The sequence below is a fragment of the Mus caroli genome, unplaced genomic scaffold (genome assembly GCF_978045245.1).
Source record: "Mus caroli unplaced genomic scaffold, Mus_caroli_1 scaffold_1, whole genome shotgun sequence".
Lineage (NCBI taxonomy): Eukaryota > Metazoa > Chordata > Mammalia > Rodentia > Muridae > Mus > Mus caroli.
Genome location: NW_028227256.1, coordinates 152,949,322 through 152,963,219, shown reverse-complemented (window position 1 = coordinate 152,963,219; position 13,898 = coordinate 152,949,322). Strand labels below are relative to the sequence as shown.

At 42.6% G+C, this 13,898-nt stretch overlaps 1 protein-coding gene across 1 annotated transcript in view; it reads left to right on the top strand.

Annotated features, from left to right (window-relative positions):
* The first annotated feature begins 2,556 nt into the window (after positions 1 to 2,556).
* Xpr1 (xenotropic and polytropic retrovirus receptor 1) overlaps positions 2,557 to 13,898 on the top strand; it is a 153,112-nt gene continuing 141,770 nt past the window's right edge. Inside the window, exon 1 of the mRNA XM_021176967.3 lies at positions 2,557 to 2,800. Coding sequence (XP_021032626.1) covers positions 2,732 to 2,800 — 69 coding nt within the window. The 5' untranslated portion in view covers positions 2,557 to 2,731. The remainder of the gene's footprint in view (positions 2,801 to 13,898) is intronic.

Below are 13,898 nucleotides of genomic sequence, written 5' to 3'. Positions count from 1 at the left end.
GAGTAGGTGTTCAGCAAATGCCATTGAAGTATTTGTTGAAATATTTGTAATAATGTTAAGAATAAAGACATTTCTGCTGGACATGATGGTGTGTGCTTTTAATTCTAGCACGCAGGAGGCAGAGGTAGGGGAGGATGTCTGTTGAGTTAGAGGCCAGCCTGGCCTACAATAGAGAATTCTAGGCCAGCCAGGGCTACATAATAAGACCCTGTCCCATTTTTTTTTTTTTTCCTTATCCACATGTGTGGATAAATAAAGATTTTGTGTCTGGCTAGGCAGCTGGGCTTTGAGTCAGGCTGGAGAAAAACTAGGAATTATTGGTTTTAGAACTAGTACTAAGGATTTCATCTTTCCTTCAATCGGACCACAGTTCCTGAATCTTACATACAATTAAGGCATGGGAGGGCTGTGCTGTGGCAACAGTGTTCCCAGTGTCTAATGTTCCCTTTCGCCTGTGTTTCTCCCTGCCTGGCACTGTACTGTTTTAGAAGAGGGGACATTTTTTTTGATGGGCAGAGGATTACCAGGGTGAAGGAGACCTTCACCTTCTTTTCTTCTCTTTGGCTTTGCTTATCCTTTCTATCTTTTTAAAAGAGATGCACACTTATTATTTTTTAAAAAGATTTATTTATTTATCTTATGTATATGAGTACACTGTAGCTGTACATGTAGGTGGTTGTGAGCCATCGTGTGGTTGCTGGGAATTGAACTCAGGACCTCTGCTAGCTCTGAGGCCCCTCTCACTCCAGCCCAAAGATTTTATTTATTGTTATATTTATTGTTTTATATATATATAATATTATATATATTGTTATATATATAAGTACACTACAGCTGTCTTCAGACACACCAGAAGAGGGTGTCAGATCTCATTACAGATGGTTGTGAGCCACCATGTGGATGCCGGGATTTGAACTCAGGACCTACGGAAGAGCAGTCAGTTGTCTTAACCGCTGAGCCATCTTTCCAGGCCCCACTTATGATTTTTTTTTTTTTTTTTGGTTTTTCAAGACAGGGTTTCTCTGTGTAGCCCTGGCTGTCCTGGCACTCACTTTGTAGACCAGGCTGGCCTCGAACTCAGAAATCCGCCTGCCTCTGCCTCCCTGTGCTGGGATTAAAGGCGTGCGCCACCACGCCTGGCTTCCCACTTATGATTTTAAATTAAGAATATATGTGTGAGTCTGTGTGTGGGTACTTGTATGTGAGTGCAGGTAGGTGTCCTTGGGTGCCACAAACATCCCCCGAGTTGGAGTTAGAGGTGGTTATGAGCTGCTTGCTGCTTGACATGGATTCTGGGAATGGAACTTAGGTCTGCTCTTCGGAGCCGTCTCTCCAGCCCCTGACGAGTCTTTCACCAGAGGCTGAGGCTTCTGTTCAAACATTTGCCAGAAAGATGTGCTTTTTCTGAGCAAGCCTCATACCCTGTCTTTCTCCTGAAGAAACATTCATAAAACCTTATTGGAAAGGGGAATTTAGAGGAAGGGAAGGAGGAAAAACATATGGCGTTTTGAGGTGTGTGTGTGTGTTGGGAAGTCAACAGGGATCTATATTGTCACAGGTACAATACTTCCCTACCAAACCTTTGAGTCTCATCAAAGTTGTAAGAGTTAAAGAGGATAAAGTGTCATGTAAGGAGTTTAGAACAGTGCTTGGTACAGGGACAAGAGTAGACACACTTAAAAAAAGAGTCAGCTACTATGTTATCCAGGGCTCCACCACTCAAGGTGAGACCTGGGCTTTTCCCTCAGATAAGTCCTTCAGGGCAGTCACTCTCACATGGAATATGGTACTTTGCTGCCTCTGTGGTATCTTTCTAGAGGTCAGCCTGGATACAGGACTGTCACACAGGGAGTGGATGAGGAGAGGATTCTCTTTCTTCTCAGCATTGTCTTCCTTCTCAATTTATTCTCTTTCTTCTCAGCATTGTCTTCCTTCTCAATTTTGTCCCCCCACCCCCCCACTCCCAGTCAGCTGTATCACAAAGTGTCAGTCCCGGTCTGTATCTAGATGTTTTGGCCTTTCTGGTAGCACTAGGACTAATTAGACAATTACATTGAGATACAGAAGCAGCACAAACTTTCTGGCACTGACATTTTAAATTGAAAGCAAGCATTTATTGAGCATCTAGAGCATGCAAATACAGTTCCCTTAAATACAATTGGCTCTTAACTATTTCAACTACTCAATTTGGACCACTGCTGATTTATCTTTAAGGGTTTTATGAAGAATCAATATTAAAATGGAAATAATATTTACACAGTTCTCTGCAAATATCAGCGTCTTGTGTGGATTATTGTTGCTCCAGTACCAATATTAATTGCAGTAGCAACATTGTTGTTTTTCCCAGGCAGAGTGTAGAAAGCAGCTGTAGGCAGCAGACCAGAGGCAGGCGGAAGAGGTCAGGGGAGGTGCCTTCCCACGTCCGGCCCAAAGGGGCGGAGCATGAAGGAAAGCCCCTGAGGCCACGCCCCACCCCCGCCCCCTCCGTCGGAGCGGCGTAGGCGGTTACCATGGCGATGACGTCTAGAGGGCGGGGCGGGGCGGGGCTATGGAGAGGAGGAGGAAGATGGCGGGAGGGCGGCTCTGAGGAGACCTCGGCGGCGGCGGAGGAGGAGAGAAGCGCAGCTTCGCGCAGCGCCGGGGCCCATGTGGGGAGGAGTCGGAGTCGCTGTTGCCGCCGCCGCCGCCTGTAGCTGCCAGAGCCGGGTGGGAGTGAGGGGGACGCGGCAGGATGAAGTTCGCCGAGCACCTCTCCGCGCACATCACTCCCGAGTGGAGGAAGCAGTACATCCAGTATGAGGTACCCGGGGCTGCTGGGGTTGGGGCGGGCTCGGAGGGGCTGTCATCTCCCTAGCCGCGACCTCCGCCGCTGCCTTGAGCTCCCCGGCCCGGGCGGACTTTGACCCACCGCCGCGGGGAGCCACTGCGGCATCCCCGGCGCTGCTGGCCCCCGGCGGCCAGGCCGTCCTTCCCCTCCCCCGCAGCCCTCTGCCGCCGGGGTAACGGATATGCAGGCGGCGGCGAGAGGAAGGGCACTGCCGGGCTGGGGCTGGGGACTGGTGGTGGGAGGCCAAGCCGCAGGTGCGACGGCGGCCCGGGGTCGCGGCGGTTCGGCGCCACCCCCTCCCCACTCACCCTGACCTCCGGTCCCCACCGCCAGAGATCACCCCCTCTGCCAAGGTTAGGTGCTTCTCGCTGCTCACCTCTTGCCAGAGAATCGAGCTCTTGCAAGATAAACCCCTCCAGCGATGCCTTCAGTCCACCCAGCCCCGTCGGCTTACCTCCACTTGCTCACTGTTGACAAAGGCTTTGTAACAGGATTGAAACTTGGTGAAATGTGTATCACCTAATGCAGTGGTTATAGTTTTCAAACGCTTTGAGCCAGTAGTTCTGTTTTGATAAGGAGACGGTTGTCTCTCGTCTTTGTACTGACTGCACGAACTATACAGAATAATCACATCTTTGGCTTTTCACTCTTCTCTGGTTTTGGAATGGAGGGAAGAGAAAGGAGGGAAGAGAATTATTTAAAATTTCAGGCTTTCTGCTAAGTTTTTGGTAGGGAGAAAAATCACTGTATTGTAAATACTGTACCTTCCTTGTGTATTACACGAGACATGTTCCTCATTTCAGTTTCTTCCTCTTGCACAGCTTTTGGAGGGTTTTTAAATACATATTTTAAGGAACCTTGCATCAATATTGGGAAAAGTAAAGACAGTGTAAACCACTCATATACTTAAAAGGTAGGATACCTGAAAGACTTTTATTTATTTATTTATTTATTTATTTATTTGAAGCTTGCAATAGGTTATTCTCAGAAGCTAGTAGTTCAGCTCCTGGAGAGAGAAAAGACAGCGGATCTGTAACCTCCAGGAATTCACATCTATGGTATGAGCGGGAACAAAGAGTATAAAATCAATAGGAACATGCACACACATACTAGCTAGGTTTTATGAATTAAAATATTTTGGATTTCCTTTTTTAACTTTTATATGAATTTAGTGATAGGATGTTTAGGCAACAGCAGTAAGTTCATTTATTCATGTAGCCTATGTAATAAGTGAAGACCAGGGAAAGGGATAGTTAGGTTAAACAGAATCTTGAAGATTGTAAAATAAGTTTGCTTGTAATATATTGTACTTAATGGCAGAAACGAATGGCTCATTACTAATACTCTTGTCAGTTTCTTTGTAACCTTCCTCTGCCGCATTCTGGAAGAAAAGGTCCTAACAGTTCAGGCTGTGGAGTTGTTGATTTATTGTTTGTAATAACATTCAGTCAGTTTTAAAGCCTTGGCTAGAATCCAGATGGTGGGTTCCACTGAAAGAAGGGCACTGGGTTTTCATCTTCTTCCTACCACTTTGAGCACGGCTGCCAGCTCTTCCCAGAGGTTAGTGCTGGAGCATGCTGGAGAGCTTATTACCATACATACAGTATGGGGTGCTTGCTTTTGGTCAGAGGAACCAGACTTGGATATTTCCCGTGATTCTAAGTATTTTAACATTTGACTATTTTATAGAATTAATGTGGACTATTTTGGACTAGAAGGGGAAGCCTGATATAGTTTAAAAATTCAATTAACCCTTGATTTGTAATGTCAGCTTTGTGGCTGGAGTATCCACGGTGACTCTGAGACTCCTCAATGTACACAGTCTATTTGGTTACTATTATTTCTAAATGGTTACTCTAGATTGGTCACAGTGGGACAGAATTCCTGTGCTTCTGAGTGACTGCATTATCTTTCTCGGACCAATTATAAATGACTTTTTGAAAAATTCATTTATTGTAGATAATTGAAATTTGATTCTACAGAGATTCCCCTACTATGTAGCTCCTACCTCAGTAATTTCATCGTTCCATAGGCAAGATGAAAAATAAGGGGCCTTTTTTCTTTGAAGTTGGAAGCATTAAAGACATTTGCATGGGATTGCAGTCTTTGTGTTGTGTATTATATCAAAGACTTGGTGCTATTCCTTTAAAAATAGCATTGAGGTATGAGTAAGAATTTTTAAGGTCTGGAAATGTTAGAATGTTAGCTCCTTTAAAACATCAGGGAAGAGACCCTGTCTCCCTCCTCCACCCCCACCCCACCCAAAAAAAAAAACAGGGATAAAAGGTATCTATATTTAAAAGTTAGCTTTTGCTAGGGGAAAAGACCTTAACTTAATTTTTTGTAATATGTATTTTTACATCGTTGAAAATGATGCTCTCTAAAACAGTTATCAGAACAGACTTGGATTTGTTTTTCAAGCCTTGGTGATGAAATTTTGATGTATTACCCTTATTTCAAGCCTAGGTTGCCTTCTAGTGCCCTGAGCCAGCATGCACTGTTCAGCTTCTTTGTTTATGTCAGTTTATTAAATATTACTTGAATCAGGAGGAGCTTCAGATAGGAACTGAGTATTTTGTTTATATCTATAATTCTATGCACCATTTAACTATATATAATAGTATGGATACTTGGCTGTAAGTGCAGGTTCTTGTGTATGTTAGCTGTGAGGCCCTGAAGAGAATGTTTTTGCTCTTCCTGCTTTCTTCTTTTTTTATTAAAAAAAAAAAAACAAAACATGAGGCCAAAGCCTTTTAAGGTCTATTTCCTAAGTGTTTGGCTTAACTTTTAATTCTTTTTTATTATTGGATTGCTGAGATTATTAATGATAGTAGCATATTAATATCCTGAAAATTATTAGACTTAAACTAGAAAAATGTGCATTCATAGGCAGAATAAGCACAAAAGACTAGAGAAACATGGAAAGCCCATACACAGGAGATCTAGGTGATGCTTTACAGTTTTACTGGGACTAAATACAAATGAGCAGAGACTATTGTTGTTTCTAATAACCCAAGTACAAATCTCAGTGTGGAAAATAGAACATCAACACGTCTTTCTAACAGTATTTTCAAGAAACGTGGAACCAATGGTTGTATAGTTTAGAGGTCTGTAATAGGTTAATCAAAATTAACCCAGGCCAGTTTCATTCAAACAGACTAGTATGATCAGTTACTATTTTACAGAATATTAGCAAAAGAGGCAAGGATGTTTGAAGCCTTTGATTGATGTGATTTTTCTCTGGAGGGTCCAGGACTAAGAATGACATTTTTCAGTGTGTACTGTAGAAGCCATAAGATGCTAAAACAATGAGCTCTCCAGAGTTCAGGAATTGAAAGGGAATTTAAAGATTATCTGCCTCCTTGCTTTATGTGAGAGAGAGAGAGAGAGAAAGAGGGAGGGAGGGAGGGAGGGAGGGAGGGAGGGAGGGAGGGAGGGAGAGAGAGAGAGAGAGAGAGAGAGAGAGAGAGAGAGAGCACACACACACACACACACACACACACACACACACACACACGGCTAGCTTCTTGAGCACTGTATGTTTTAATAATGGGAGCCAGGTCACATTAGCTGTGTGACTCCTCTGATGAAATAACTTCCTCCTCCTGGAGTTTCAGGCTGTTGATCTGCATGTAGTGTTGGAGAACTGAACACTGATGGATTCCGAGTAACCCTCATGTGATTTACCGTTCATCTACATTTCCATGCTTTGTTGTGGTTAAATTAAGTTTATGAAGAGAGAATTTAGGGAACTATTTTTAAATCCTAATATAAAATTAATGATTAAAAATCATCTTTTCAAAAACTTTAATGAAAAGCCAGGCATAGTGGCTCCCAGCACCAGGGAGGCAGAAGCAGGAGGATCTTTGTGAGTTGAGATCAGCCTGGTCTACATGGTGAGTTCTAGGACAGTCAGGGTTAAATAATAAGACCCTGTCTCAAAAACCCAAACCAAACCAAAACCATAAATAAGTAAATGAATTTGAATACATTAAAAAAACTAATTGTTTAAATTGAGATTTTGTTCTGTGCCTGGAAGAACCAGCGAAACTACGTTTCCATTGCTGGGGATTGAACCCAGGGCTTTGGGCATGCTAAGCAAGTCACCATACTGTTGAGCTACAACCCCAGCATAAGACTTATTTAACTTAAATAAACAAAAAGTCATGGTCATGATAGGAGCTGCACTTCCTTATTTCTCAGTAGGAGGAAGCATTGCCATAGTGTTGTTGTGATTCTCATTTCTAGACCCTCCCATGGGAAAACTTGTGTTGCAGGCTTCAGTGTCTCAAAGGTATTATGTTGATTAGTTAGGGTTCACATGCCTTGCTGGAACTTGTTTGAAATTTCCAGTTCAGCCACCCGATGGAGCACAAACTGCACTCTTCCTTTACAGGACTTCTGCAAAAGAAGTACAGTGTAGTGTATTTTAAATAGTGCTTGTAAATGATTGTTAGTGAGATGCCTGACATCTACAAATATGGTTTAAATGAGTGAATACAAGTTCTTATTGTTCTTTATTGTTTCTGTAAAGTGTGTTAGCGTAAATATCCTGGTAAGGTTATACTTGCCCATCCATTCCTGAGCTTGGCTTTGGATCAGCTTTTGGGTGAAGGACCAGATCATAAGAACCTAAGAATCTTATTTGACCTGGGGTGACCATGGAAAACCAGCCCTAGCTTCACTCCTCATTTGGAAAAAAGCATTTGAGAGACTGAGTTATACTAGCTGGAGGTTTCAGGTATATTTGAATTTTAGGTCCCAAACCAGTATACCTCAAACCCTATGGAGTAAGAGAGTAAAATTGTTAATTTTATGCAAATGAGAAGGAAGAAAAAGTTTTCCAAATGTATAGTAAATGGATTGGTGTAGTACTCTGTTAAGGAGGCTACCCACTTGTTTTAAATTCTGAGGGAGTCAGGGTTGTCAGGGAGTTGCTCACTCTTCATTGTTCACGGCCAGCGGTAGCAGTGAGGGCAGTCATGGGTGCCTAGGTTAATGGATGCTGTGTAAGTTTTAACTGATCAGCTCTTCACAAAGTAGATAAGACTTAAGACCCATATAGAGATGCTCTAACAGTAATAGCACTAACATAAGCACAGTGACAGTATGATGACGCAGCTGACATATCTAGAAACAGCCTTCAGCTAGACTACAGGTAAAGTAGCAGTACTGTTACAGCTGACAAAAAGGTCACAAATATTTCACAATTTTATTACCATAATCCTTTGAAGTCATGGTTTACATCCTCTGGCATTTGCAGTTAACACACATTTCAAGTATGCCTTGCTAAGTTCTGTTTTCAGTTTATATCCATCACAATTAAGTTCAAATTTTAAACAGTCCTGAACCTTGCTAGGCCTTTGAAATACTATGATAAATTATTAGATAAAAAATACTCGTACAGGAAAGATTTATAGAAAAGCCTTATTTATTGAAGGAGGCCTATACTACTAAAAGAACTTAGATCAGAAATAAGGAGCTAGAAGTCATAAGGTACAGCTCCATCATTGAGTATTCATAGTGAATAAATGTGTGTGTGTGTGTGTGTGTGTGTGTGTATGGTGTAGTCATGTGTATGTACAGGTCTGCATCCACTTATGTGTACTCGAGTTTAGAAGCCAGAGGGTGGCATCAGCTATCTCCTCTGTCCATCTCCGTCTTATTTATTTTTGAGATAGTTCTAGAATATGGCTCTGGCTGGTCTAGAACTCCGAGATCTACCCACCTCTCTGCCTCCAGAGTGCTGGAATTAAAGGCATTTATTTATTTGTTTAGTCTTTCTTTGTAATCCAGGATGTACTGGAACTCACTCTATAGACCAGGCCGGCCTCAAATGCAGAGATCCGCCTGCCTCCACCTTTGCCTCTGCCTCCTGAGTGCTGGGAGTAAAGGTGTGCACCATCACACACAGCACCATCTTTTGTTTTGAAGACAGGTCTCTCACTGGACCTGGACCTTGTGGATTTGGCTAGACTGGCTGGCCAGAAAGCCCCAAGGAACCAGCTGCTTTCATTGCCCCTGTCCTGGAGTTACAGATGCATATTGTCATACCGGGCTTTTACATGAATGCTGGGGATCCAAATCCAGGTCTTCATGATTGTGCAGTGAGCTCTTATCTTCTGAGCCATGCCTCCAGCCCTTAGCCGCAGCAAGTGGCCTTTTGAAGATAGAAAGGTGGGATTGTAGTCCCTCCTTACTCTCCCCATCTCTCCTTTCTTCTTATTCCTCCACTCTCCCTTTCCAGGGAGAATTTCATGTGTTCTAGGCTGACCTTGACTCCCTATGTTGTCAAGGATGATATTGAACGTCTGATTCTCCTGCCTCTACTTCTCAAGTGGTGGGATTATAGGCGTGAGCTACCACTCCCAGTTTATACTTTACTAGAAATTGAGCCCAAGGTTTTTCATGTGTGCTAGATAAAGTTTCATGGATTAGGGATTGAGCTGTATTCCTAATCTCAGAAAGTGTGCTTTAGAGGGATTTTTTATTATTATTATTCCTTAGAACAAGGGTTTTCTTTTTTAAATCCCAAAACTGTTTGGAATTCTTAAAATTACAGAGGATACCAATGTCTATTGACATAGTACATTAGAAATTAAAACAGGAATGTTTAATATGCAGTATACAAGCATACCTTTTATTAGCTGCCGGAGGTATAACCTTACATTTCATACAGCACCTGAAACTACTTTTTTGTACTTGTGAGAGAAGGAAAAACAAAAAAACAAAAACAAAACAAAACCCACAAGTGAGTGATAGGATTATGAAGATTTTTCTAATTCAGGGTCTCACCTTGTAGCCCTGGCTGACCTCAAGTTCTCAGAGGTACTCCTGCCTCTGCCTCAAGAGATCCCCTAGATTTGGGATTAAAGTCTTGTGCCATCATGCTGGCCTCAGAAGTGACTCCTCTGAGCACAGGACTTCTTTCAGAAAGTTAGGAGGTTGCCTGAAAAAAAGTGTTCTGTTCTTACAAGCATGTGAGAGGATAAAGGACTCCAGTAGGGTAAGAATTACCCCGTGTCTGCTACACAGTGAAGGGCCACAGAGGAGAAAGCTTTGGCTTCCCTAGATTTCATTGTCTTTAGTTCCTTTGAATTAGCAGGAATACGGTCAGCCTGTCTTAAGACAGAACTACCCATTAGTGAGTGCTTAGGGTCTAGGCATTGGCTGCTTTATGCTATGTTAGTTCTCACAGTGTTTTGCAAGGTACATATTATGTCCATTTTACTTGATGAGGTAACCTAGAAATGAGTCAGTTTTCACAGGGCTAGTCACTAAGTCAGTAGAGCTAGTGTTTGAAATCAGTGCAGTGGAGCTCTTGCTGTTGTGAGGGGGTGTAAACAGTAACAGTGGTGGTAGTGATGGCAGACACCAATGAGGACAGCTGTTATTTATCTGTCTGTCTGTCTGTCTGTCTGTCAGTCTGTCAATCTACTTGCTTATTGAGGGCTTATTATGTCAGGCATTGTGGTAAACACTTTAAAAAACATTTCTCCTAAGATCAGGCTGTGTAGGTAAGTTGCCACTGTCTCAGGAAGGGGAGGCTGAGCCTGTAACTATGTTGCTGCTCCTAGTTATAGGTAGCTCAGATGAGACAGGAAAAGCCCATGTTCTTAATTCCCACATGGTATTGCTTCATGAAAATAAATGTTCAAACATACATGCGAACATACATGCATTCAGGCCTCTACTAACCTGTTCTTCAGTACCACTGACCTGTTTCTGTAACTCTTTTTTTTTTTTTTTTCTTCTGGTTGGTTTTTCGAGACAGGGTTTCTCTGTGTGGACTTGGCTGTCCTGAAACTCACTCTGTAGACCAGGCTGGACTTGAACTCAGAAATCTACCTCCCAAGGGCTGGGATCAAAGGCGTGCGCCACCACGCCCGGCGAACTCTTATTCTATAGCATGTCAGCTGGGTTTGGAAGGTAGTAGAGTCCTCAGCAGGACAGAATTCACCTCTGTTAATTATGTTTCCTCAAAATGATCATAATGTGGTTGTTGGGAGTTGAATTTTCAGGACCTCTGCTTGCTCTAGTTGGCTCCAGTTGGCCCTGCTACTCCTGTCGGCCCTACTCCCTGCTTGTGCTGGCCCAAAGATTTATTTATTATTATAATTAAGTACACGGTAGCTGTCTTCAGACACACCAGAAGAGGGCGTCAGATCTCATTACGGGTGGTTGTGAGCTACCATGTGGTTGCTGGGATTTGAACTCAGGACCTTTGGAAGAGCAGTCAGGGCTCTTACCTGCAGATCCATCTCTCCAGTCCTCCCTAATAAAGGGTCTTACGAAGATAAATGAAAGGACAGGGAATGAGTTATGGTAGAAGAAGAAAGGTGGGCACGAATTATGTCACTATGAGCTATTGATTCACCTCAATGTGGCAGTTGGCTTCAAGGCTTATGTCATAGGATGTTAGACCTGAAAGGAACTTTCAAGTCCCTTTTTTGTTCAAGTGAGAATAGAATCACAGAGATTAAATGATGAAGTTCATTTGCCTTGGTCAGTGGCTGACTTATTAGTTTATGTGTTAATGCAGAGAACAGTTCCTAAAGCCAGACTGAGCAGGTTCAAATCGCAGCTCACCAGCTTCAGACAAGTCACTTGACATTTTTTTTTTTCTCAGTAAATGTGTGTGTGTGTGTGTGTGTGTGTGTGTGTGTTGTGAGTGCACACTTGAGCTCAGAGGACAACTGTTAGGAGTTGGTTGCCTTTCTGTCTTGGGACCTTATGTCATCAGGCTTGCATGGCAAGTGCTTTTTTTGTTGTTTGTTTTTTCAACACGGGGTTTCTTTGTGTAGTACTAGCCAGACTGAACTTGCTTTGTAGATGAGGCTGGCCTTGAGTTCACAGATGCTTTTCCCTCTGCCTCCTGAGTACTGGGACTAAAGGCACGCCTAGCCTGCATGGTAAGTGCTTCTACCTGCTGAGCCATCTCCCTATCCCAAATCACTTGACATTTTTGTGCTTTGGTTTCCTTTTGTGTAAATTAGCAATAGTGATAGTACAATTCTTGTAGGATTATTATAAAAATTGTCATCTCCAAAGTTTATTTGTTCAATTGACATTTCCAAAATCATTGAGACAGTTTCACTGCGAAATGCAGGCTGGCCTTGACAAGCTAGGTAAGAACTCTGCTACTGAACTACAGCTGAACTGGTTTGCTCCAGTCTCAGCTCCCGAGAGAGTCCTGGGGTTGCACATGTACACTGTTGAGGGTTAGATGAGTTAAACTTGAAGAGTTCGTGGAACAATGCCTGGCAGAAAGTAAGAAAGATATATTAAAAATATTTTTTGTTTGTTTGTTTCGAAAGAGCTCAACGTTGTGCAGGCCTTGGTTAGCAGTGTTTATATTAGGATACTGGAACCTCAAGTTTTATCTGTCAGATGTCAGATGGAAGTTTTTCTAGGAAATGGCTGTGTTCACTTGAACCTCTTACACTGTCAATAGTATTTGTTCTAATATATTGTTCTTAACTTTTTATGTACGCTAAGAAAACTAGGCATAGCTGAAGAAGTGATTGTGAAATAAATTAGATTGATGGTCATTTGTAACATGCATTTATTTTGGCTAGCCTGTGTTAATTTTTTAATTGAGGTGCTTTTTTTTTTTTTTTGGTTTTTCCAGACAGGGTTTCTCTGTGCAGTCCTGGAACTCACACTGTAGACTGGGCTGGACTGGAACTCAGGAATCCACCTGCTTCTGCCTCCCAAGTGCTGGGATTACAGGCATGTACCACCACAGGTAGCTTAAGTGAGCTTCTAGTAGCTGCCTAACTTTAATTTTTGCAGTTTTATAGTAAAAACAATATTTTGTCTTAAAATTAGTTTTAGGGCCGGGCAGTGGTGGTGCACGCCTTTAATCCCAGCACTTGGGAGGCAGATGCAGGTGGATTTCTGAGTTCAACACCAGCTTGGTCTACAGAGTGAGTTCCAGGACAGTCAGGACTGCACAGAGAGAAACCCTGTCTCGAAAAACCAAAAAAAAAAAAAAAAAAAAAAAAAAAAAATTAGGTTTAGAATTGAAAAGACCTTCAATGTTTCTGTTTTTAGAATGGACAAATTGAGGGCATACAAATCAAGGCAGGGGATCAGTCAGTCTTGCAAATGGCTGTTGAACTTACTGTATAGGAATATGGCCTTCTGCTTATGGTTGGCCCTCACTGAGGTTTAGCATGGCCATATAAATGGTGTCTTTATGTTGTTGTTTTGCCTTAAAGGTTCAAGAATGATTTTTGGGGGGGAGGGTACAAAATAATAGATGTTCTGTGCTAATACATTTATCTGAATCTAAACTGTTTGTCTTAGTTAGGTTTTTACTACTGTGAACAGACAACATGACCAAGGCAAGTCTTAGAAAGGACAGCATTTAACTGGGTTGGCTTACAGGTTCAGAGATTCACTCCATCATTATCAAGGTAGGAGCAGCGCAGCATCTAGGCAGGCATGGCGCAGGCAGAGCTGAGAGTTTCATATCTTCATCTGAAGGCTGCTAGTGGAAGACTGGCTTCCAGGTAGCTAGGGTGAGGGAATTAAAGCCCACCCACAGTGACACACCTACTCCAACAAGGCCACACCTTCTAATATTGCCTCTCCTTGCGGCAAGCATACACAAACCATCACCTTCCACTCTCTGTTCAAACATATGAGTCTATGGGGGCCATACCTAAACCTAGCACAATGCAGAATACATTTAGTACAACTTCTAAAGCCCCCATAGTCTAAAACAGTCTCAACAATGTTAAAAGTCCAAAGTTCAAAGTCTCTTCTGAAGATTCATCCAGTCACTTAACTGTAATCCCCAAAGCAAGACAGGAAACCAGCTGGGCAAACTCTAAACTTTGCATCTCCATGTCTGATGTCAAAGCAGTCTTCAGATCTCCAACTCCTTTTTTCATCTTTGTTGACTGTAACAAACTTCTTTTTCCTGGGCTGGTTCCACTCCCTTGTTAGCAGCTTTCCCCAGCGGATAGCCCACAGGTCTGGCATCTCAAACATCTTGGGGTCTCCAAGGCAACCTCAATGTTATAGCCTCTTGTTTCAATGTCTGGGATCCACACATGATCTT